The 26244-nt window shown below is 41.1% G+C and overlaps 1 protein-coding gene and 1 long non-coding RNA gene across 4 annotated transcripts in view; one reads left to right on the top strand and one right to left on the bottom strand.

Moving 5' to 3' along the window:
* LOC110491795 (proline-rich protein 12) overlaps nt 1-10075 on the bottom strand; it is a 55774-nt gene extending 45699 nt beyond the window's left edge. Inside the window, exon 1 of the mRNA XM_036946708.1 lies at nt 9197-10075. Within this exon, the coding sequence (XP_036802603.1) occupies nt 9197-9273 (77 nt within the window). The 5' untranslated portion in view covers nt 9274-10075. The remainder of the gene's footprint in view (nt 1-9196) is intronic.
* Nucleotides 10076-10762: 687 nt separating this feature from the next.
* Nucleotides 10763-21946, top strand: LOC110491794. 3 transcript variants are annotated; one of them, XR_002468901.2, is made up of 7 exons: nt 10763-11007; nt 17953-18063; nt 18612-18719; nt 19311-19405; nt 21015-21186; nt 21291-21445; nt 21564-21946. It is a non-coding gene; the product is annotated as an uncharacterized LOC110491794 (long non-coding RNA). The 3 variants fall into 3 exon arrangements; XR_002468903.2 differs by having other exon boundaries at nt 21291-21441; nt 21564-21945; XR_002468900.2 differs by having other exon boundaries at nt 21291-21946.
* Nucleotides 21947-26244: the final 4298 nt, after the last annotated feature.

Below are 26244 nucleotides of genomic sequence, written 5' to 3'. Positions count from 1 at the left end.
ACTGCTTCTTCCCTGAAGAGTTGTTGCATAGTTTGGAGCTGTGATTTGGGTCATTGTCCTGTTGTAGGAGGAAATTGGCTGCAATTAAGCGCCGTCCACAAGGTATGGCATGGTGTTGCATAATGGAGTGATAGCCTCCCTTCTTCAAGATTCCTTCTACCATGTACAAATCTTCCACTTTACCACCACCAAAGCACCCCCAGACCATTACATTGCCTCCACCATGCATGACAGATGGCGTCAAGCACTCCTCCAGCATCTTTTAATTTGTTCTGCGTCTCACGAATGTTCTTCTTTGTGATCCGAACATTTCCCATCTTCGTCTGTCCAGTGTCTGTGTTCTTTTCCCCATCTTAATCTTTTATTTTTATTGGCCTGTCTGAGATATGGCTTTTTCTTTGCAACTCTACCTAGAAGGCCAGCATCCTGGAGTCACCTCTTCACTGCTGACGTTGAGACGGGTTTTACGGGTACTATTTAATGAAGCTGCCTGTTGAGGACTTGTGAGGAGTCTGTTTCTCAAACTAGACACTCTAATGTCCTCTTGCTCAGTTGTGCACCGGGGCCTCCTACTCCTCTTTCTATTCTGGTTTGAGACAGTTTGCGCTGTTCTGTGAAGGGAGTAGTACACAGCGTTGTACGAGATCTTCAGTTTCTTTGCAATTTCTCGCATGGGATAGCCTTCATTTCTCAGAACAAGAATAGACTGACGAGTTTCAGAAGAAAGGTCTTTGTTTCTGGCCATTTTGAGCCTGTAATCGAACCCACAAATGCTGATGCTCCTGATACTCAACTAGTCGAAAGAAGGCCAGTTGTATTGCTTCTTTAATCAGAACAACAGTTTTCAGCTGTGCTAACATAATTGCAAAAGGGTTTCTAATGATCAATTATCCTTTTAAAATGATAAACTTGGATTAACTAACACAACGTGCCATTGGAACACAGGAGTGAGGGTTACTGATAATGGACCTCTGTACGACTGTATATATTCTACAAAAAAATCATTTCAGCTTCAATAGTAATTTACAACATTAACAATGTCTACACTGTATTTCTGATCAATTTGATGTTATTTCAAATGGACAAAACAAGGAAATTGATCCCAAACTTTTGAATGGTAGTGTAGGTAGGTACATGACGTAATTACGCCATGTAAAATTGAGCTGCACAGCATTCCTAACCTATCCCACAATGTCTGCCGTGTGGATCGAGCAGTCAACAAGTTGAGCAGTCATTTGAAAGAGTAAGAGTATTTCAGCGAGACAACTCAAAAGGCGAAATAAACTAACGCCAAGACAATGGAATTCATTGCCCTTGACAATCAACCATTCTCCGTCGTGGGTGATGTTGGCTTTCGCCGACTGGTCGAGCACCGGTACACACTAAACAAGGTTGGAATGTGATGCAATGAAATGGGGTATGAGTCTACTCGGTGACACCCACAGAAGACAACTGTGAAGAGTTTACACAAATATTAGCGTTGTTGCTCTTATTGCGGGACTGTGACAAATCACCTCCCCAGTCAGCCTATTGTGTGTATTGACATCCATATTGCACTGTACAGCTTTACCTAAGGATTAGGGATCAATGAAATGTGGTAACGGTCTAATCAATACACAATATATATTTTTTCCCAACGTCCTCCTCAGAGTTATCAGACTCTAAAACATCCACGCAGTATTGTTTTTCCTTGGGAATAGTGTTCAATACATATAGGTTGACAAATGTGGCTCAATTTACAGTTGTTTCGGAGTCCCGCAATAAGAGCTACGACCCTAATGTTCTCTGGGTGTCACTGAGTAGACTTACCCCCTTGTCATTGATCCACAATCCGTAGGTAAGGCTGTACAGTGAAAAAAGTATGACCCCAATGCAATTCTAAAGTATAATACATCCAGTGTGATTTCAACAGATTGACAAATTGTTGATTTTATATAAAACATTCCAACCTTGTTTAGCATGATCTATTCAATGGCATACTTCTACTATTTGTATTCATTTGCATCACTGTCAATGACGTACTTTAATTTTGAAGGCTAACCGCAAAGTCCACTGTTCGGCTAATCCTTAATGTGGCTAGCATCACAGATGGCTCCGACCACAATTAATCAAATAAGAACTGTCATAAATTAGGGTTATTTTAAATGACACATTAGCTAGCTAACTATATAGCTCGCAAAACAGATGTCATTTGCGAGCTATATAGTTAGCTAGCTAATGTGTTTTTGGGGAAGAACAATGTTTGCATCCATGAGCTAGCTAGCTTTTTTTATGACCAGCACTGTAGGTGCGTGAGACAACCTTACCAGCGTCATAGCATACGTATCGATGAATCGTTGTGACATATTAAATACGAGTGATGGTGTAATCAATGTGTAATAACTACGTTAAAAAAAACGTATGAACGTGTTCAATTATGTGACGTGCAGTCATATTCAGGTCCTGATTGGTCAACAAGATAATTTGAGGGTCAAAAAAGATACTCATTTGACGTGTATCTTTTTTGACACAAAGACCCAAACGGCGTTTCATAGTATGAGAAATCCTGGTTGATAATGAAACAACTGAACAAATGAACAACGAAAGAGCACAGCAAGTAAGTGAAAGACATAGGTTTGATTGTGTTTTACTGGTAATGGGGACATACGTAAATGCCAACAAAATAACTTTTTGCTCAGTGTGTGTGTGTGTGTAACCATTAATTAACTAGGCAAGTCAGTTAAGAACAAATTCTTCTTATTTACAATGACTGCCTACCCCGGCCAAACCCGGATGACGCTGGGCCAATTGTGCACTGCCCTATGGGACTCCCAATCACGACCGGATGTGATACAACCTGGATTCAAAACAGGGACTGTAGCGATGTCTCTTGCACTGAGATGCAGTGCCTTAGTCTGCTGCGTCAATGTGTGTGTGTTAGAAACCTCTCTGGGATATTCGGGACGGTAGCGTCCCACCCCGCCAACAGCCAGTGAAAGTGCAGGGCGCCAATTCAAAACAACAAAAATCTTATAATTAAAATTCCTCAAGCATACAAGTATTTTACACCATTTTAAAGATACAATTATCATTAATCCAGCCACAGTGTCTGATTTCAAAAAGGCTTTACAGCCAAAGAAAAACTCAGCCATTTTTCCAGCCAAAGAGGAGTCACAAAAAGCACAAATAGAGAAAATGAATCACTAACCTTTGATGATCTTCATCAGATGACACTCATAGGACTTCATGTTACACAATACATGTGTTTTGTTCGATAAAGTGCATATTTATATCCAAAAATCTCATTTTACATTGGCGTGTTATGTTCAATAGTTCCAAAACATGCAGTGATTTTGCAGAGAGCGACATCAATTCACAGAAATACTCATAATAAACATTGATAAAAGATACAACTATTATACATGGAACTTTAGATAAACTTCTCCTTAATGCAACCGCTGTGTCAGATTTAAAAAAAAAACTTTACGGAGAAAGTTTAGCTAGCTAGCCATGTTCTGTTATAATCTCCACCCGGCACAGCCAGAAGAGGACTGGCCATCCCACATATGCTCTCTCTAATTCTCTCTTTCTTTCTCTCTCTCGGAGGACCTGAGCCCTAGGACCATGTCCCAGGAATACCTGACATGATGACTCCTTGCTGCTGCTCCAGTTTCAACTGTTCTGCCTTATTATTATTCGACCATGCTGGTCATTTATGAACATTTGAACATCTTGACCATGTTCTGTTATAATCTCCACCCGGCACAGCCAGAAGAGGACTGGCCACCCCACATAGCCTGGTTCCTCTCTAGGTTTCTTCCTAGGTTTTGGCCTTTCTAGGGAGTTTTTCCTAGCCACCGTGCTTCTACACCTGCATTGCTTGCTGTTTGGGGTTTTAGGCTGGGTTTCTGTACAGCACTTTGAGATATCAGCTGATGTACGAAGGGCTATATAAATACATTTGATTTGAAAGCACTCCATGCAATAATCTGAGTACGGCGTTCAGAGCCCAAATCAGCCAAAGAAAGATCCGCCATGTTGTGTAGTCTACATTAGTCAGAAATAGCATTATAAATATTCACTTACCTTTGATGATGTTCATCAGAAGATTAATTTAACATAAATCTTCAATAATGTTCCAACCAGACAATTCCTTTGTCTGTAGAAAAGCAATGGAACGAGAGCTAACTCTCTCATGACCGCGCGTCACGAGCCTGTGGCACTCTGCCAGACCACTGACTCAAACAGCCCTTATGAGCCTCTCCTTTACAGTAGAAGCCTTAAACATGTTTCTAAAGACGGTTGACATCTAGTGGAAGCCTTAGGACGTGCAACACTAAAACTGATTGAATGATGTCTGTGAGTATAACAGAACTCATATGGCAGGCAAAAACCTGAGAAAAAAATCAAAACAGGAAGTGTAGTTTTTGAACTCGGCCCCTATCGAATACACAGTGGGATATTGGTCATTTTGCACTTCCTAAGGCTTCCACTATATGTCAACCGTCTTTAGAACGTTGTTTAAGGCTTCTACAGCGAAGGGGGAGCGAATGAGAGCTGTTTGACTAAGGGGTCGTGGAGCAGCCTCGATCTCAGTCACACGCATTTCACATGAGGTTGCGCTCGTTCCATTGCTTTTCAACAGACAATGGAATTCTCCGGTTGGAACATTGAGGATTTATGTTAAAAGCATCCTAAAGATTGATTCTGTACTTAGTTTGACAAGTTTCTATGACCTGTAATATAACTTTTTGAACTTTTGTCCGACGTTCGGCCGGACCTGAACGCGCGTTTGGATTTGCTTTCAAAACGCCCTAACAAAAGAAGCTATTTGGACATAAATGATGGACAATATCGAACAAAACAAACATTTATTGTGGAACTGCGATTCCTGGGAGTGCATTCTGATGAAGATCATCAAAGGCAAGTTAATATTTATAATGCTATTTCTGACTAACGTTGACTGCGCAACATGGCGGATATTTCTTTGGCTGGTTTGGGCTCTGAGCGGCGTACTCAGATTATGCTTTTTCCGTAATGCTTTTTTGAAATCTGACACAGCGGTTGCATTAAGGAGAAGTGGATCTAAAGTTCCATGCATAAAACTTGAATTTTCATCAACATTTATAATGAGTATTTCTGTGAATAGATGTGGCTCTCTGCAAAATCACAGCATGTTTTTGAACTACTGAACATAAAATGAGATTTTTGGATACAAGTATTAACTTTATCGAACAAAACATACATGTATTGTGTAACATGAAGTCCTATGAGTGTCATCTGATGAAGATCAAAGGTTAGTGATTAATTGCATCTATATTTGTGCTTTTTGTGACTCCTCTCTTTGGCTGGAAAAATGGCTGGGTTTTTCTGTGACTTGGTGGTGACCCAACAATCGTTTGTGGAGCTTTTGCTGTAAAGCATTTTTTAAATCAGACACTGTGGCTGGATTAACGAGAATATTATCTTTAAAATGGTGCCTAATACTTGTATGTTTGAGAAATTTGATTTTTTGAGATTTCTGTTGATTTGTATTTGGCGCCCTGCAATTTCAATGGCTGTTGGCAGCGATTACAACCTCGAGTCTTCTTGGGTATGACGCTACACGCTTTGCACACCTGTATTTTGGGGAGTTTCTCCCATTCTTCTTTGTAGATCCCCAAGCTCCGTCAGGTTGGATGGGGAGTGTCATTGCACAGCTATTTTGAGGTCTCACAAGAGATGTTTGATCAGGTTCAATTACAGGCTATAGCTGGGCCACTCAAGGACATTCAGAGACTTGTCCCGAAGCCACTCCTGTGTTGTCTTGGCTGTGTGCTTAGGGTCGTTGTCCTGTTGGAAGGTGAACCTTCGCCCCAGTCTGAGGTCCTGAGCAGATGTTTATCAAGTATCTCTGTACTTTGCACCGTTAATCTTTCCCTCAATCCTGACTGGTCTCCCAGTCCCTGCACCTGAAAAACATCCCAACAGCACGATGCTGCCACCACCATGGTCATGTCGTGGCCTCTTCCTCGGTGCGCACTGTCGCTGTGTCCGTTTCCATCTTGTCCAGTTGTGCATGTAACATTTCACATAAACCCTTTTTCTTGTCTGCATCGAAGTAGCGGTCCTTGTACATAGCATCGAGCATGGTGGCGACACAAAGAGAGAATGCCACCGAATCGCTTGTTCACAGTCTGTGTGAGCAGTTTTGTTGCCGGGGCAAACTGTTGTCAAGGGCAACTGTTTCATTTGCCAATGTGGGTCAGTAAAAACATCCACCTCGTTGGGAAAAGGGGCCAGCTTCACTCCATAGAAACTAGTCAGCACTAACGTCGCTAGTGAGAGGAACCAATTAAGTCCCTGACTAGCAACAGAGTTGGTTATTGGCTGTCTAGATGTGTAAGGAGTTGACTGCACCTAGTAGGAGGGTATAAATATATGTGCTTGTGTAAAACTGTTATTGTAGCTGTATGACCCAGTGGGTGAATAAACTTGGTTTGAGCTTTTTCTAGTTGTCCCTGAGTTTTTACTCTTTTTGTTCAGAACAGCTCTAATATGCATGCATATGGGTGTTTTGAATTAACCTTCACCTTAGAAAGTGCTGTCCATTTCTTGTGTTAGGCTTTGAAACAACATCCATAACGACCATGTTTTCCACTCAGTTGCAACCTGTTGTTTAACTTCTTTCTTTAAATTGATCAATCACAGTGAGGTGAGTTTTAAAAACACATACTGTTTTGATGATAAGTGTTTGATTTGATTTTTAATTGCATTTGCATTGATGTCAGACTGGTTAGAAAGACAATCTGGCCTGAGTACCAGGCGAGTTGGGTGCTACTAATGTTTGTCCAGAGTGCATAAGAGGAGACTACCATGACTCAGCGGTCATGTAGAATTTTACTTCAGTCATGACTGCCGGTAATATGGTCAACGCAACAGACCTCGTGATGACTATCAACTTTTCTGATCAATTTGATGTCCTTTTAAATGGACAACATTTTTTGCTTTTCTTTCAAAAAAAACAAGGAACTGACCCCAAACTTTTGAACGGTAGTGTATTTGGATGATTTATAAAATCAGGCACATTTAACAGTTAGGCTATTGATTATAGACCTAATTAAATTGTGGTTTCCTCTCTTCTCACTTTTCTTAGAAAATTAAGCAAAGGGCTGTTTTCTCATTGCCTAACGCTGCTGCTGCCACCTCCACCACATTGTTCTCAACACCAACATGCTGGTTAACTTTGCTATTATGCACATAGCAACATGGTCTAGAAAAAGGCACCAATACAACAGTGCATTGATGTGTTTCAGAACTGCGACCACTATCCAACTGGAGAAAGCGCATTTGTTATAAAATAATATTTGTATTTGTGTTGCTCCATTGTTCTTACATAATATAATCATATACAATTTCAGTAGCACATGTCTTAAACTGATGGACTGTGCCATCCCCAAGGTCTCCAAGGTCCACTTAGACAGGCACAGACAGGCACAAATCAGACAGATGTCTTGTACAGGTGTCTTTTTTGCTACTGCTCGACTAAAGAAATCTATATATATTTTTTATCTTTATTTAACTAGGCAAGTCAGTTAAGAACACATTCTTATTTTCAATGACGACCTAGGAACAGTGGGTTAACTGCCTGTTCAGGGGCAGAACGACAGCTCGGGGATTTGAACGTGCAACCTTTCGGCTGCTAGTCCAACGCTCTAACCACTAGGCTACCCTGCCGACCAACAACCTATCGACCAAACAATTGACCAGTCCACTAAATGGGGTCAGCCATAGTCATTAGGTAGCCTAGCTAGCAATCCAAATCATAGTAGATATCCCTATGGATTATTATCATTTTTTGGTAATTTTTATTTAGGACCCCCATTAGATAACACTGTAACGCTAGCTAATCTTCCTGGGGTCCAACACCAATTAACAAGACATTACAAACAACCACAAATCAAGTCTTCACAAACATTCAACAAGTAGACAGTACAGGCAATTAAAATACCTGACAGGAAACACATTTAACATTCAGTTGATGCTTTGTCCTTTTCCTGTCCAGTCATATGGTCTATCAGATTGATGGCAATATGTTGAAAACACTGATAAGAGAAATTTAAATAAAGACTTAACTAACGTATTTTGGTCACTAGCAAGACTGTGTGTAATGCATTGTAATTTACTTAACCACAATAACCTAAATTTGTGGTGTTATTTAAGGAGTCAATGTGTTGACTCTCATTATCATACTTCATAGCATAAGAGTTGCCAACATTCGACCACTGGCACCTCGTGCTGTGACTCCCTAAAAGCAAGCTACGACCAGAAGTGACTTTTCATAGCAGATTAGAAGAGCATTTTCGCTAACTTTAGGAGAATTAGGAAAGGTTAAGGTTAGCAAAAATGCTCTTCTAATCTGCTATGAAAATGTCACTTCCGGTCATAACTGTGTCGAAGTGGTGTGTTTTTAGGTAATCTCCCTAATGGTAATTACTTACCACTCAAAAATGTTAATTGTAAACTTTTGATACTTCACAGGCTGAGGGACCTCTCTTACTATGTGAAACATGGTCTCATGCAATGTCACAGGAGAAAACTGGTTAGATACAAATTGGGCATCAAGCTATTCAAAATAAACGTCCCACACAAGTTATTGTTTTTTTGTACACATTGCGCACGTACAGGACTTTTATTTTGACATGAGGTAATCAGATAGGAAGTGACCCTACAACAGATCCACGTTTGGAATGTCTGTTTAATAATACGATCAAAGATATTTTCTCAGATTTCCCCGTCATAATGACCAAATTCCCTGCCCACCGGCACAGTAAATTGAAATGGAATTGTATTACATTTCTGCCTTCTCGTGGACTGTTTGGTGCAACCCAATATAATTGAAAGCAACGCTAGTGTATGTAAATACACCTGCGTTGCTAAGAGCAGCTAGTTCCAACCCATCCCATTTTGCTCCCGTTCCCTCCCTCTCTGTATACCTAAAACCACGCATCTTGTCTGTCAATCGCATTGTTAAGAGTTCTACTTGCTAGTCTTTCCACCCCGCTTGTTCCATTCCCTGCTGTTTACAATAGTAACAACATCGCGATGCTGCCAATAGGCAGGATACATTTCGACGTCAATGTACCAAATTAACGCCCAATGAATTACAAAAAAAGCAACGATAATGTAATATATTAGCTAGTGTGTAAACATTATATGGACTAAATCAGTGGCTTACCTTGCTTTCGCGGATCTTTCGTAACTCCATCCTGCGCCCAAATCACCGAACCCTGTTCCCGGGTAATTTCTATCCATTTTGAATTTACGAGGTGTGTGACAAGGACGAAAGCAATTATGACAGAAGTGGGGTATCCGTCTTCCCGTGATCGACTTTAGACTATTTCCCCCCTTGTCATAAACAAGTCATTGGCCATGGAAAACAGCATATTGAAAGAGAAATGAAGGGGAGAAGAAATCTGGATGAAAAAAGGGGGGTCTGGGGGTGTACTCTAACCACCTCAAATCAGTCTGTCCTTTCCTACACTTTCTCCAAATATCATTTCCACAATTGCAAATTTGCAACGAAGTTATGCATGATCATGATAACACTTTTGTATTTGTCAATCATCGATAAGTTGCAGAGAAACATTTGATCAAACGCGTCCTTTCCTGCCGTGTCTCAACCCCTTTATTTTATCTACTGAACATATTCCGAGATTTATAAAATTACCATCGATATCTCACGATTGTTGCAAAATGTATCAAACGATAAGAGATCATATTATCGTGAATTTTTTTAGCATGCAAAATACCTTCCCACCCTAAAACTGTTGTGGGCTACATTAGCAGATGCTAGCTAGCCCTGTCGACGCATCTAAATAAAACGGAATTACTATTTATAAAGCCTGCTATGCTGCCTTCTCTTTTTACATTAGAAAATAGTGATAACGACGATATCGCGAGGTCTGGAAACCATAATCTACATTCCGAAAATCAATGAAGACGGTAGAAGTAGGCCTCTTTTTTATATTTTTTTGTTATTTTCCTATGAAGACGCCATGTTTGAAGGCGGCTGGCTCGCTCTCTTTTCTCCCTCCCCTCACTCACATCTCTCAAGCACACGCGCAATCTGTTTTTTTCTGTCCTCCATTCACCGGTTCTGTTTCGGCCTAGCAAACCATATTGTTTCTGTTTTGTTCGTTACAAATGAACATATCATAATAAACAAAAAACAAAGCTCATAGATTTAAAATTGATACTTGCCATTCAAACTCTACAATTTAATATGTGTATAGTCTAAAAATCCAGATACCTATTCACCCAGACTGTTGGGCAGATATTGTTCAAAACCTTTGTTTTATAGGTGAACAATAATGTTATTACTCAAACTTAAAATGTATTAAGTCATTTTTTTACCAGGCCTCATCGGTGTTGTACTTACAATTTTTATTGTATTTATTTTACCTTTATTTAACTAGGCAAGTCAGTTAAGAACAAATTCTTATTTTCAATGACAGCCTAAGAACAGTGGGTTAACTGCCTTGTTCAGGGGCAGAATGACAGATTTTTACCTTGTCAGCTAAATGTTATGTCCAATTCCTCTACTAACCCTGTGAAAATAGATACTTATTTAATTAATTGAATAGCCTGCATGTCAGATAGCCCTGGAAATCAAATGTGTATATATATATATATATATATATATATATATATATATATATTACCATTTTAATATTGTACAACAGCTTCCCTGCATTTTGACATGAGACCAGCAGATGGTACTCTAAATTTGTTGGAACCCTATGGTTGGAACAATGGGAGACATAGGGTGCGTTCATAAATTCACTCTGGCTATCTACTCCGATTTCAGAGCACTCTCGCCAGACCACAGTATAACTGCTGAATTTAAGAATGCTCAACACCAGTTGAATATGGCCGGTGTCAGTAAACGTTGGCAAAATGCGTAATTATATTGTTGCCAATAGCACAGTTACAGTCACCAACGCTCTGGATAACACGAAAACAGCCTAATCAGCTCTACTTGGCAGGGTGAGTAAAATGTTCAGAGTGAGGTGGACTCTTATTTGTATCTGAAAGTAGCTAGCCAATTAGCTTGGGTGCTCGACTGTCGTTGTGAGGTCAGAACGCTCGTATCAACTCTACTTTCTGCAAGAGCGTCGCGTGTGCGCGCTGAACGCGAAACGCTCTGAATTTACGAAACGATAATCTGACAACACTGAATTTACGAACTCCCAGAGCGTACTCTGGCACTCCAAATTGTATTTACAAACACACTCATAAATGCCATGGGATATAGGACAACTGATTCCATGACACGAAAGACCGTGCCCTAACAATGTTAGTAGTTGTCCACAAAGCGGCACCGCGGGCTGTCTAGCTCCGCCTATCCTTTACTTGGATTAGTGGATATATCTAATTATTGTCATATTTTTTAATATCGATAAGGGTTGTTGACATCAACCGTCGGTATTCAATGGAGAGTGACGCTATGCTACTTGCTTCATTACATGAATATGCATAGCCATCTCGAGACAATGTTGATATAGTGTTTTTTCTCAAAGTTGCCGAGATGTCACGTGGCCTACTTATATCAGCATACTCGTAACAACTGTAGCATTACGAAACTTCTATTCGATCAAATAAACCTCACTCAGAAAATTAGCCATATGTTTTTGTTGGCCAAATTCAACACTCATTGACCTCCATACAAAAACTCCTTGCTTGGTGGGCAAAACAAAGAAAAACCGCCACCTGCTGGAGGGAGACATATTTTCCATCGAGTTTGGCCCCTCTTCCACTCTGATAATACCAAATAGTAAATAAATGTTATAGGTAGGAAATAAATAGCTACATTTCATTTTTGAATGTCTGTCCCACCCAACATGTTAAAATATAAGTTCCAAGAATACAGACACTGCTTTGGCTTTACCCTTTCTGAAAGTAGTGCCCTTATGAAAAATACCTCAAAGCGGCAGCATTTTGGGTACACGAGCAAGAGGGAGTGGACGCACATTGTGGTTATGGAGCACAACAAGATTGTGTGACAAAAGCTAGCAAGGGATAATGAAATCAAGACTACAACAGTGATGACACAATCAACTCATTCTTCTCTCTGTGAATTCTCAAAACTATGTTTTGCAGGCAAATGTTAATGGTAAAAGTAGCATACAGAAAAATATAGCATGAACAGTGTAGTAAAGTTCAGTGTGTCGGAGGTGTACACCCAAGTGTAGAGTACTGTAGCTACAGATTGTTACACCAGATGTGATTTACCCAAAGATTTTAGCTGACATCTTGTCTATTTCAAGTCTTCTCTCATTGATCAAGACAGGTGGGTTTCCACCCCAAAGTGCTGCATGTCATGATGATAGAGAACTGTCTCGATCCGTGAGAGAAGACTTGAAATAGACAACATGGCGGCACACATATTGTTGTATTACTTCATGATGCAAAAACTGTTTTTATTTTAATAACGGAGCATTTTCTCAATTTAAAAACTGACCCTTGCAACTGGACACAGACATTTTGAGACTCCTCTTTCTTCGCCTCGCTAAGGTTGGTCAAATTCTCTGCGCTACACCAAACATGATCTATTCTGTAACTCCCAATAATGGATACCAAAAATCTTTGGTTAAATCACATTATCTGGGGGTAACAACTTGTACTGTAGTTAAGATAACTGGTGGTCATGATTAAAATGCCACTCACAAAGAAACATATAGTATGGTCAGTGTACTTGTAAAGAAACATATAGTATGGTTCAGGGAATACTTGTAAAGTTGTGGGAGGAGTGTTGTCATGATCAAACTGCCATTCAGCTCAGGAGTCATCTGCTTAAAATCAAACAATGTCTAATTCCTCGACAGGAATACAGTTCTGCTACAATGACATATGCAGGCAAAGGAATTCTGTCTCTGGAATCCACTCCAGAAAGGTACCACACAGTACTTATTATCTGTAAGACAACATTATGTAATAAATTAGTCTATTGTACAGTTTGAACGATAGTTGAACTGTTCCAGCATAACATCAACATCAGGGTAGACTAGTTTACATGCATACATAGGCACAGATATTACATTTACAAGCTAACTTGCTAGCAAAATCAAGTCATCCATCACTCATGTGTAATGTTTCCTGGTAAACCTAGCTTAGGTGGCTGGTTATAGCTTGCTGTTTAGTAGCCATATCTATGACTAAAAAGAGAATGGGTTTTACAATCGAGAAACAGAAGATCTCAAATTATAAAAACGATTTTATTTTTAGTCATAGATATGACTACCGGGCGGTAGTTGTTTAGCCAACTTAGTTCGCTAGATAAGTTAGCAAACAGAACAATTACTCGGTTTCCCTCCACATTGTAACACATTAGTATGTTAGCAATATATGTTTCAGTAGATATACTAAAGTCAACTAGCTAGGTGGCTTGCAGGAAAAATAGATTACTTAGCCAAGCACCGTATTAGTTATCTGCCCTCTTGGTAGGCTGGACACATCACATTTTTAACAACGCTTTTTTCTGATAACTAGTTCATTGCATCCGCCATGTAGCCCAGTTTCATAACGTTACCATGTACCCCTGCTGCTTGCCGTAGTTTTGAAGTAATAGCGGAAAATGTCCTTATTTTCAACCCAGTCTATCATTATTAAGTATGTACAAATAAGCACAATGTTTTTATGTACTAATAGCACAAACGTATGGCGAATCATACTCAATAACGCCAGATACATCTGATGCCACGTCCCTTCTGAATCTATTTAAACTGGATGCGCCCTGAGTTTGTGCTATTAGTACAAATAAACACAACTGCTTATTTAGTTGATGCTAGCGAGCTATTTTACAGTGAGAATGAGGTACGTTATTGGACAAGAAATGACACATAATCTAGTATTTTCTGTATTTCGGCCACCATAATTCTAATGTATTGTATTTTAATCAGTTACGTATATTGGCTAATCTTGTAAACAGGAAGTGATTTTTCGCTCTGGCCAACAGTATTATCACCGATAGAACAATGAGACAGGAACGAACCAATAGGATCTTGCTAGCTCATGCTTGGCTTTGCCCTCCCAGCTTGCTTGTTCTGCCCAATATGGCTCATCTGTTCCCATTGGAAACGACAGGCTGTGGTCTAATAGGCTGCCCACACCCCTCGCATGCACAAGTTTTGCAAAATATATTTAGAAATCTATGTTATTCAATTATTGCACCCACACTGCTCGTGTGCACCAACAAGCGTCTGTGTAGCCAAGAGAATAGAAGTAATTCCTATTTCTGACGCAGATCGCACTGCAAGTCCTGCCTCTCCCATCTCCTCATTGGTTTATAGAAGCAGGTACCCATGTGCCATCTCCTCATTGGTTATACCCACGTGGGTGATTGACAGACGAATTGTTGCCGGTTGTCGTGGTAATACTATGAAAGTTTAGATGACAATCACCATATAAGTTAAACGATGAAAAAGCCTGGAAGGAGGAGAGATGACTAGAAATGACTTGGTTGACCGTTTTTATGTGTGGATTAATTGTCAGAGTAGAGGACCGTTGGGCCAGCCAACTAGAGCATACAGGTCGCAGTGGTGGGTGGTATAAGGTGCTTTAGAAACAAAACGGATGGCACTGTAATAAACTGCATCCAGTTTGCTGAGTAGAGTATTGGAAGCTATTTTGTAGATGACATTGCTGAAGTCGAGGATCGGTAGGATAGTCAGTTTTACTGGGGTAAGTTTGGCGGCGTGAGTGAAGGAGGCTTTGTTGCGAAATAGAAAGCCGACTCTAGATTTTATTTTAGATTGGAGATGTTTGATATGAGTCTGGAAGGAGAGTTTACAGTCTAGCCAGACACCTAGGTACTTATAGATGTCCACATATTCTAGGTCGGAACCATCCAGGGTGGTGATGCTAGTCGGGCGTGCGGGTGCAGGCAGCGAAGGGTTGAAAAGCATGCATTTGGTTTTACTAGCGTTTAAGAGCAGTTGGAGGCCATGGAAGGAGTGTTGTATGGCATTGAAGCTCATTTGGAGGTTAGATAGCACAGTGTCCAAGGAAGGGCCAGAAGTATACAGAATGGTGTCGTCTGCGTAGAGGTGGATCAGGGAATTGCCCGCAGCAAGAGCAACATCATTGATATATACAGAAATGCAACATTCATAAATTAGGTGCATTACCGCCACTGACCTCGTTCCTCTTCAGTCACCCATGTGGGTATAACCAATGAGGAGATGACACGTTGGTACCTACTTCTATAAACCAATGAGGAGATGGAGGCAGGACTTGCAGCGCGATCTGCGTCACAAATGGAACTGACTTCTATTTTAGCCCTTGTCAACGCAGATGCTCGTTGGCGCGCACGAGCAGTGTGGATGCAATAATTGAATAATATAGATTTCTAAATGTATTTTGTATTTTGGTTGGAAGAGCACACTTGTTTGAAATGGAAAAGCATCGCGGTAGCCTTTGATAAAGAAGAACAGCAAGACGAAGCAGCTGCTTTATAAGTTCGATGCACTTTTGAGAGCTATATCCCGAGGGGTTCGTGCTGTCAGGACGAATGGGCCAAAATTCACCCAACTTATTGTGGGAAACTTGTGGAAGGCTACCCGAAACGTTTGACCCAAGTTAAACTATTTAAAGCAATGCTACCAAATACTAATTGAGTGTATGTAAACTTCTGACCTACTGGGAATGTGATGAAAGAAATACAAGCTGAAATAAATCATTCTCTCTACTATTATTCTGTCATTTCACATTCTTAAAATAAAGCAGTGATCCTAACTGACCTAAGACAGGGATTTGTACTAGGATTAAATGTCAGTAATTGTGAAAAACTGAGTTTAAATGTATTTGGCTAAGGTGTATGTAAACTTCTGACTTATACTGTATGTTATTATTTGAGATATATATCATAATTTTATGACATATCTGTCAGAGTGGATTCTCATCTATTCACCCAAAAAACACAGTTATAGTAAGTTATACTTAAGTTGCATTGATGAAGAAATATAACTCATTTTTTAGGTAATAGTTTCCAGTACCAGTACCCATCCTCCTGCAGTACCCATGTTCCTGCACCTATCCCCACAAGATACAGCTACAGTATCCTAGAATGTCAAACAAATACCATGCCAACCTTAAATAATGTTCATACAGCTATTCTTTTCATGAGTTCTGTCATGTTTTTTTAGTATCATTATTTTTTTTATCTCCACACGACTCCCTGATGCAGGACCTACAGGAGCTGATGGGGAGTTTCACGGGACCAGATTGTCATGTAACCCCAAAGGTGACTTAGGCAGAGATGCAGACCTTGTGTGCATAAAAGGGTGGTTGAAAAGAGTGAGGCATGCTCTCACAGGTACTGTGTTGGGCCAGTGTCAGTATTACAACAGTGAGGATGCGGTTGTGCGGTGTAGAGAGATTGCCTGCCCAGGCATCTTCTCTGTTCCGCATGTGACTTGGCCACCCATAGCACCAAGGTTTTGCACAACAGGGAGTCTCGGTTTGAATGGTTTTATCGCCCCTTGTCCCGAACCACCGTAACTCATCCTTCCAGGAGCACGGTGTGTTTATTGATTTGGTGTTTCAAATTAAATCTGATAGTACATCCTGCAATACCAACTTTTTAGTCATGCTGCACAATTTTCAATGCATCAGTATTGATTGAACCACATTTAACTAGGCAAGTCAGTTAAGAACAAATTCTTATTTACAATGACGGCCTACCCCGGAACGGTGGGTTAATTGCCTTGGTCAGGTTGCAGAACAACATATTTTTACCTTGTCAGCTCGAGGATTCGATCCAGCAACCTTTTGGTTAGTGGCCCAACGCTGTAACCACTAGGCTACCTGCGCCCACAAGTATTTACAGTCCAAATATATAGAAACATTTATTTGGGATTCTTTGGCGTCACAATTTGGTTTCCACTTTGTCTTTTGCCCATGGCTGTGCCACAGTTGTGTGGTTGCACCCTGACAGTGGCAAGTGGCAAGCAGGTCATCCTGATTGGTATAATTGGTAAGTGTGTGTTTTTTAAGGACTTTACTTCTATTCACATTTTTAAAGAATGTAATTAATTACTTCCTAATAATTACTCCTGATTCAGGGTGCTACAACCTGTCCCTTCCTGCTCTGAACTGCTCCGGGTGGCACACCCTGATCTGTTTCACCTGTCTTTGTGCTTGTCTCCACCCCCCTCCAGGTGCCACCCATCTTCCCCATTATCCTCAGTGTATTTATATCTGTATTCTCTGTTTGTTTGTTGCCAGTTCATTTTGTTCGTCAAGCTTACCAGCGGTTTCGCCCTTGCGCCTGTCTTTTTCTAGTTCCTGTTTCCCGGTTTTGACCATTCTACCTTCCCTGAGCCTGCCTGCCATTCTGTACCTTGTCACACCAGCCTGGATTTTTGACCTCTCCCTGCGCTGACCCCGAGACTGCCAGCCGTTCTGTACCGTATGGACTCTGATCTGGATTACTGACCTCTGCCTGCCCTTGACCTGTCATTTTGCCTGCCCCCTGTTCTAGTAAACTTGTGTTACTTTGACACTGTTTGCATCTGGGTCTTCTCCTGAAAAATGTTACCTGGGTGTCTGAGACATTGGACAGTGGGGCTGGATGAATTTTGTAAAGAGTGGCTACCGGCCAGGCTCCGTGACTCACCAGACCATCTTCACAGTGGACCACTTCAAGTCTTTTGAAGACATGAAGGTGTTGGCCCCAGGATGCTCCTGTCAAGCCTTTCTGGGAATGCTACCCCATCCCAGAAAAAAAACAGAAACATTGCCGAATGGAAACCAAATAAATTGTCCCAAAGCAGGACATTTTTTTTGGACACATGTTACTGCTGAAGGGAGAAGCAGACAGTGAAGGACATTTACTTTTTGGGCATAACTGATGATGATGAATCTTTATGTTGATTGGTTAGGCACACAGTAGTAAATTATTAGAATCACTGACTGAAGATGTTTTTCCAACAGTACGGACAGAGATTATCACACTACTGTCAATGGACTGGAATAAGAGGAAGTTCACCAACATGGATCGCATGTAATACTCGTCTGAAGAGGTGGACCAAGATGCAGCGTGGGGTAGGTTAATCATATTCTTTAATGATAACCACAAAAAGAAGAGAGAGAGAGAGAGAGAGAACCAACGAAACGTACAGCCTTGAAGGGCTCAACAGCAACAATACAAGGACAAGATCCCACAACATAGGTGGGGAAAAAAGGCTACCTAAGTATGACTCCCAATCAGAGACAACGATAGCCGGCTGCCTCTGATTGGGAACCACACTCGGCCAAACACAAAGAAATAGAAAACATAGAATGCCCACCCAAATCACACCCTGACCAAACCAAATAGAGACATAAAAAGGCTCTCTAAGGTCAGGGCGTGACATCGCATGTTGGCAAAGATGTGAACATTATTATTATTTTTTACCTGTATCTGCTTTCTCATTATTTTTCTACATGTCTTCAACCCTTGCTCAGCGTTTTATTTTATTAGTCATCTTGATGTATGAAAACATCAAGATGACTGTATACATTAAAGTCAAATATCTTAGTGTAATTCACTTGAAAAAGTAGAACCTATACCTTCACCCATGTTGTTCATTAATTGAATTGCATTTTTTCAGAATGTCAAAAGACTGGAGGAGACCAGCTTTGCGAAAAGCGGGAAGAGCTAGATATCAACACCGCTGTGCTACAGGAGTGGATTACTGAGGTCCAGCAGTGGCCTGATGGTATGTTAGGTTCTGAACAAATAGAACAACAACTGAAACAGACAACCAGAAATCTCAAACCAAGTTTATTCTAGCCACAAGCATATATTTATACCTTCCGACTAGGTGGGAGTTGCCTAAGTCTAGGAACCTCATGGGCGTGGAAGTGTGTATGGGATAGGACTGTAGTCAGATGGTTTTCGGGGTGCCCCCCCCCCCCCCCCCAGCAGTGTCTTCTCTCCAACTGCTGACCTTATCTTGAATTGAGTTCCACATCCCTCATTGTCCTAATTCCACAGCAACTGGCCTGCCTTATCAGTAACTGAAACCTAACTGCTACCCTTTGCCTCCTTACTTAGAAATATTAATATTCAGCAATAACATGTTTGAATAGAATATGAACTTTCTGCACTTCCCTTGTCTCACTCAGTAACTTTCCATACCCAAAGTTCCTATTCACCCTTCATTGACACCTAACATGTAAAGTAATCAATACGTTCTAATATGATGACAGGAATAAGTATGTCAAGCCAGAATCCAACAGGTAGAAAAATGACAGCTTCTGTCTCAACTTCATAATTGCATTAATGTCAGTGGAGTCATGTTTGACAGACACACTTCAGGATCGTCAGACGGGGCATCTCCAGAAGAAGCTTGAAGGGCTTTACCACAGTGTGAAAGAGGAAACTACCTCTACCATTTGACAGGTAAGCCCCAACAACAGTATGACCTCAAACACATTATTAATCAAGCAGTAAAAGTGAGTTGTGTATGACTAATGCATTCTCTTTCACATCAGACCATGTTAATGATCAAATGTAGGTATGACCTATGTTATTAATTGATCTAATGCAAAACATGTAATTAAACTGAGAAATGATGTGACCATGAACCTCTTGTGAGCCACACCTCTGCATGCCTTGTGTAATGTTAACTACATGACGACAAATGCTTTAGAAATGAGTTGCTTTCTTTGTATTCTTTGTTTGTGCCTCTATAGTATCTCTAACTTATAGTCATGTAATACAGTGCCTTGCGAAAGTATTCGGCCCCCTTGAACTTTGCGAACTTTTGCCACATTTCAGGCTTCAAACATAAAGATATAAAACTGTATTTTTTGTGAAGAATCAACAACAAGTGGGACACAATCATGAAGTGGAACGACATTTATTGGATATTTCAAACTTTTTTAACAAATCAAAAACTGAAAAATTGGCCGTGCAAAATTATTCAGCCCCTTTAAGTTAATACTTTGTAGCGCCACCTTTTGCTGCGATTACAGCTGTAAGTCGCTTGGGGTATGTCTCTATCAGTTTTGCACATCGAGAGACTGAAATGTTTTCCCATTCCTCCTTGCAAAACAGCTCGAGCTCAGTGAGGTTGGATGGAGAGCATTTGTGAACAGCAGTTTTCAGTTCTTTCCACAGATTCTCGATTGGATTCAGGTCTGGACTTTGACTTGGCCATTCTAACACCTGGATATGTTTATTTTTGAACCATTCCATTGTAGATTTTGCTTTATGTTTTGGATCATTGTCTTGTTGGAAGACAAATCTCCGTCCCAGTCTCAGGTCTTTTGCAGACTCCATCAGGTTTTCTTCCAGAATGGTCCTGTATTTGGCTCCATCCATCTTCACATCAATTTTTACCATCTTCCCTGTCCCTGCTGAAGAAAAGCAGGCCCAAACCATGATGCTGCCACCACCATGTTTGACAGTGGGGATGGTGTGTTCAGCTGTGTTGCTTTTACGCCAAACATAACGTTTTGCATTGTTGCCAAAAAGTTCAATTTTGGTTTCATCTGACCAGAGTACCTTCTTCCACACATTTTGATTTGTTAAAAAAGTTTGAAATATCCAATAAATGTCGTTCCACTTCATGATTGTGTCCCACTTGATGTTGATTCTTCACAAAAAAAAATACAGTTTTATATCTTTATGTTTGAAGCCTGAAATGTGGCAAAAGGTCGCAAAGTTCAAGGGGGCCGAATACTTTCGCAAGGCACTGTATATCTGAATATACAGTCCATCTAATCACCCTTTTTATTTTGACGGCAACAAGAGGCGGCATCTGATTCTGAGAAATTGAGGACAAAGCAGCCTTGACAGCTGCCATTGTTCAACTTCACGAGCAGCAGGCAGAGTTTAGGCTCCCCACAGTGGATGAGCTGCTCAATACTGATAACTTTGTGTGGCCATGGGAGAGACTTGGCACCAGTAAATATATGATTGCAGAAAGTATCTTTTGTGATTGAATGTTTACCTTCAGCGTAGGCTGCAATCATTGCTGTTCTGTTATATACCTCTGGGTTTACAGCTCACAGGCACCTGCCATCAAAAGGCAATCTTCAACAGACTGATGTTAGTGAACAGACTGCAGGAGGAAGAGAGGATCCTGGTCCGGGAGATGAAGAGGCACTGGGGGAGCCTACAAAGAGCAGTGGGAACTGTGGCGGCACTGTACCTACAAGATCAGAAAGCGAGTTGAGGTTTATACTATTTTTGGACTGAACTTTGTCTTGCTTTACAAATACCCTCCACACTATTTTGTGTAATGGAATTGTAAATGTACTGCTTTACATGTGACTTTTAGGTAATGCAGTGGAGTTTTCAGAGGGAGGGAAGAATGGCCTTCTCTGCCACCTGAAGAAAAGATTGAGTGAACTGACACAAGACCAAGTTGACACCAGGAATACCTACCTCAAGCTGATTCTGGGAGAAGGGGATATTTTTTTATGACTGATGTAGGTGAGAACTCCGATGAAGATAGAAGTTCTATTGCTGAGAGCTCAGATGACAACTGCTATACTTTCTGAAATCCTACACCACCCCTGCCTCTTTCTCTCTGTCTCACTTTCTCCCACAGGAGAGGGAGAAGGTCGCCAACCACCTCCCTTGGGAGCAGCCTGGTCTCCTGACGTTGACCCCTCACCTTCTGAACCCATCCAGGGAAATGTAATTTGCCTGATGATGTGCTAGTGGAGAAGGAATCTGTCATGTTTCCTCTCCTCACCACCTCTCTTCCGGTCCTAGACTATGGCAACATCATCTGCAACTCATACTGTTGGTTGAGGACCTCTTACTGAGGAATGTGGTTCTTCATTATTATTTATTTGTATTTACTTCAAGTATTTTCTATGCTGCCATGATTGGGGTTTTTGTGAGTTGCAAAAGAGTCCTTGATCTCAATGGGACTGCTAAAATAAATAAAGGTCTTAACAAATAAATAAATGCATTAAGCACTGTGTGTGTTTCAATCAGTTACATAGTATGAAGTTATTTTGATGTAATAAAGTGTTGGTTCAGACCCACTTCAGGAAGTACCCGTGCTAAGGATTATTCAACTCTGGTCTGACCAATCGGAATTCACGCTTCAAGAATGTTTTGATCACCTGGACTGGGATATTTTCCGGGTAGCCGAGATTAATATCAATGTGTATACGCTGATTTAAGGTTATCAGGAAGTGTATAGGAGATGTTGTACCCACTGTGACTATGAAAATGGCAGAATTCGCGCAGAACTGAAAGCGCAAACATCGCATTTAACCATAGCAAGGTGACAAATCCAAAAAGTGTAGTTATTCCCGCCATAAGGCAATCAAACAGGCAAAACATCGGAGACAAAGTGGAGTCTCAACTCAATGGCTCAGACACAACTTGTGGCAGGTTCTTTAGACAATCACGGACAACAAAGGGGAAACCAGCCATGTCAGACAACGACATCTTGCTTCCGGGAAGTTAAACATCTTCGCTCGCTCAGAGGATAATACAGCGTCACCGACGCGGCCCCTTACCAAGGACTGTGGGCTCTCCTTCTCCATGGCCACCATAAGACATTTAAACATGTTAACCCTCGCAAGGCCGCCGGCCCAGGTGGCATCCCTATCCGCATCCTCAGAGCGTGCACAGACCAGCTGGCTGGAGTGTTTACGGACATATTCAATCTCTCCCTATCTCAGTCTACTGTCTCCACATGCTTCAAGATGTCCACTATTCTTCCTGTACCCAAGAAAGCAAAGGTAACTGAACTAAATGACTATTAGCTTACCCAAATATATCCACAGACGATGCAATTGCCATCACACTGCCCTATCTCATCTGGACAAGAGGAATACCTATGTAAGAATGCTGTTCATTGACTATAGCTCAGCATTCAACACCATAGTAATCTCCAAGCTTATCAAGCTTGAGGCCCTGGGTCTGAACCCCATCCTGTGCAATTTGGTCCTGGACTTCACCTCGCAGCACAACGCCTCTCCCCTATTTGACCTAGAGAGTTTGTGTATGCATTGACATGTAGGCTACGTGTGCCTTTAAAAAACATGTATTTTCTGTCTTTGAGCTGTTCTTGTCTATTGATATTCTGTATTATGTCATTCTGTATTATGTTTCATGTTTTGTGTGGACCCCAGGAAGAGTAGCTGCTGCTTTTGCAACAGCTAATGGGGATCCTAATAAAATACAACAAAAAAAGACAAATTCCCAATGTCAAAAGGAATTGATCGTGTACTTTAGGAAACAGCAGAGGGAGCACCCACCTGTCCACATCGACGGGACCACAGTGGAGCAGGTGGAAAGCTTCAAGTTCCTCGGCGTACACATCCCCGACGAACTGAAATGGTCCACCCACACAGACAGTGTGGTGAAGAGAGCACAACAGCACCTCTTCAATCTCAGGAGGTTGAAGAAATGTAGCTTGACACCTAAAACCCACAAACTTTTACAGATGCACAATTGAGAGCATCCTGTCAGGCTGTATCTCCGCCTGGTAAGGCAACTGCACCGCCCGCAACCGCAGGGCTCTCCAGAGGGTGGTTCGGTCTGCCCATAGCTTCACCAGGGGCAAACTACCTGTCCTACAGGACACCTACAGCACCTGATGTCACAGGAAGGTCAAAAAGATCAAGGACAACAACCACCCGAGCCACTGCCTGTTCACCCCGCTATCATCCAGAAGGTGAGGTCAGTACAGGTGCATCAAAGCTGGGACCAAGAGACTGAAAAACAGCTTCTATCTCAAGGCTCTCAGACTTAAATTATGTTAAATAACCATCACATTAGAGGCTGCTGCCCTAGACTTGTAATCACTGGACACTTTAATAATCTTTACATATTTTGCATTACTCATCTGACATTGCTCGGCCAATATTTATATATTCTTAATTCCTTTACTTAAGATTTGTGTGTATTGTTGTGGAATTGTTAGGTTTTACTGCACTGTTAGAGCTAGAAACACAAGCATTTCACAATACCTGCAATAACATCTGATAAACACGTGTATGTGACAAATAACATTTGATTTGATGTTGTAAGTGTCACGAATCGGCTCGAAGCCCGTAACAAAAAGGGAGATAATGTGGAGATAAAGAATAACAAAATATGTTTATTAACTGAAGTAAAGTAAATACAATTAACAGTGGTGCGTGTTTAGTCAGTAGTGTAAGTGAGTGGTCACGTGTATACATGTGATAATGAGGGATGTTGAAAGGTGCCAACGCAAACAAACCAAATAGCCACAAAAAATGCCACAACCAAAATTTGTGTGTCTGCATGGAGAGAGTCTCCTCAATGAAAGGGGAAGAGGTGCATTTATCCTGGGACACACCCGAGCCCAGGTGTGTCTCATTTCACTGACGACCCTCCCGGCTCCACCCACCCAGAAATAATTCATCAGGCAGAGTGGGAGGGTCGTCACAGTAAGCCATTGCTGCCCCTTGCAACATTGTAAGTACAACATCATCTTTCTAATTTGATATTGAGTTGAATGTACTGGTGCCCAACCCATATTTCAGCAGTGCATTAATTTCAAATGGTAAGACGTGTCCTGTTAATGCTAAAGTTTACTGGCTGATGAATGACAATAACGTACTTATTTTCCACCATAATTTGCAAATACAGTGCCTTGCGAACGTATTCGGCCCCCTTGAACTTTGCGACCTTTTGCCACATTTCAGGCTTCAAACATAAAGATATAAAACTGTATTTTTTTGTGAAGAATCAACAAGTGGGACACAATCATGAAGTGGAACAACATTTATTGGATATTTCAAACTTTTTTAACAAATCAAAAACTGAAAAATTGGGCGTGCAAAATTATTCAGCCCCCTTAGGTTAATACTTTGTAGCGCCACCTTTTGCTGCGATTACAGCTGTAAGTCGCTTGGGGTATGTCTCTATCAGTTTTGCACATCGAGAGACTGAATTTTTTTCCCATTCCTCCTTGCAAAACAGCTCGAGCTCAGTGAGGTTGGATGGAGAGCATTTGTGAACAGCAGTTTTCAGTTCTTTCCACAGATTCTCGATTGGATTCAGGTCTGGACTTTGACTTGGCCATTCTAACACCCGGATATGTTTATTTTTGAACCATTCCATTGTAGATTTTGGTTTATGTTTTGGATCATTGTCTTGTTGGAAGACAAATCTCCGTCCCAGTCTCAGGTCTTTTGCAGACTCCATCAGGTTTTCTTCCAGAATGGTCCTGTAGTTTGCTCCATCCGTCTTCCCATCAATTTTAACCATCTTCCCTGTCCCTGCTGAAGAAAAGCAGGCCCAAACCATGATGCTGCCACCACCATGTTTGACAGTGGGGATGGTGTGTTCAGGGTGATGAGCTGTGTTGCTTTTACGCCAAACATAACGTTTTGCATTGTTGCCAAAAAGTTCAATTTTGGTTTCATCTGACCAGAGCACCTTCTTCCACATGTTTGGTGTGTCTCCCAGGTGGCTTGTGGCAAACTTTAAACGACACTTTTTATGGATATCTTTAAGAAATGGCTTTCTTCTTGCCACTCTTCCATAAAGGCCAGATTTGTGCAATATACGACTGATTGTTGTCCTATGGACAGAGTCTCCCACCTCAGCTGTAGATCTCTGCAGTTCATCCAGAGTGATCATGGGCCTCTTGGCTGCATCTCTGATCAGTCTTCTCCTTGTATGAGCTGAAAGTTTAGAGGGACGGCCAGGTCTTGGTAGATTTGCAGTGGTCTGATACTCCTTCGATTTCAATATTATCGCTTGCACAGTGCTCCTTGGGATGTTTAAAGCTTGGGAAATCTTTTTGTATCCAAATCCGGCTTTAAACTTCTTCACAACAGTATCTTGGACCTGCCTGGTGTGTTCCTTGTTCTTCATGATGCTCTCTGCGCCTTTAACGGACCTCTGAGACTATCACAGTGCAGGTGCATTTATACGGAGACTTGATTACACACAGGTGGATTTTATTTATCATCATTAGTCATTTAGGTCAACATTGGATCATTCAGAGATCCTCACTGAACTTCTGGAGAGAGTTTGCTGCACTGAAAGTAAAGGGGCTGAATAATTTTGCACGCCCAATTTTTCAGTTTTTTTATTTGTGAAAAAAGTTTGAAATATCCAATAAATGTCGTTCCACTTCATGATTGTGTCCCACTTGTTGTTGATTCTTCACAAAAAAATACAGTTTTATATCTTTATGTTTGAAGCCTGAAATGTGGCAAAAGGTCGCAAAGTTCAAGGGGGCCGAATACTTTTCCCTCATTTTGTCTGTCATAGTTGAAGTGTGCCTA

The sequence above is a fragment of the Oncorhynchus mykiss genome, chromosome 16 (genome assembly GCF_013265735.2).
Source record: "Oncorhynchus mykiss isolate Arlee chromosome 16, USDA_OmykA_1.1, whole genome shotgun sequence".
Taxonomy (NCBI): Eukaryota; Metazoa; Chordata; class Actinopteri; order Salmoniformes; family Salmonidae; genus Oncorhynchus; species Oncorhynchus mykiss.
Note: the sequence above shows the minus strand (reverse complement) of the source record. Positions and strands in the feature narration are given on the sequence as shown.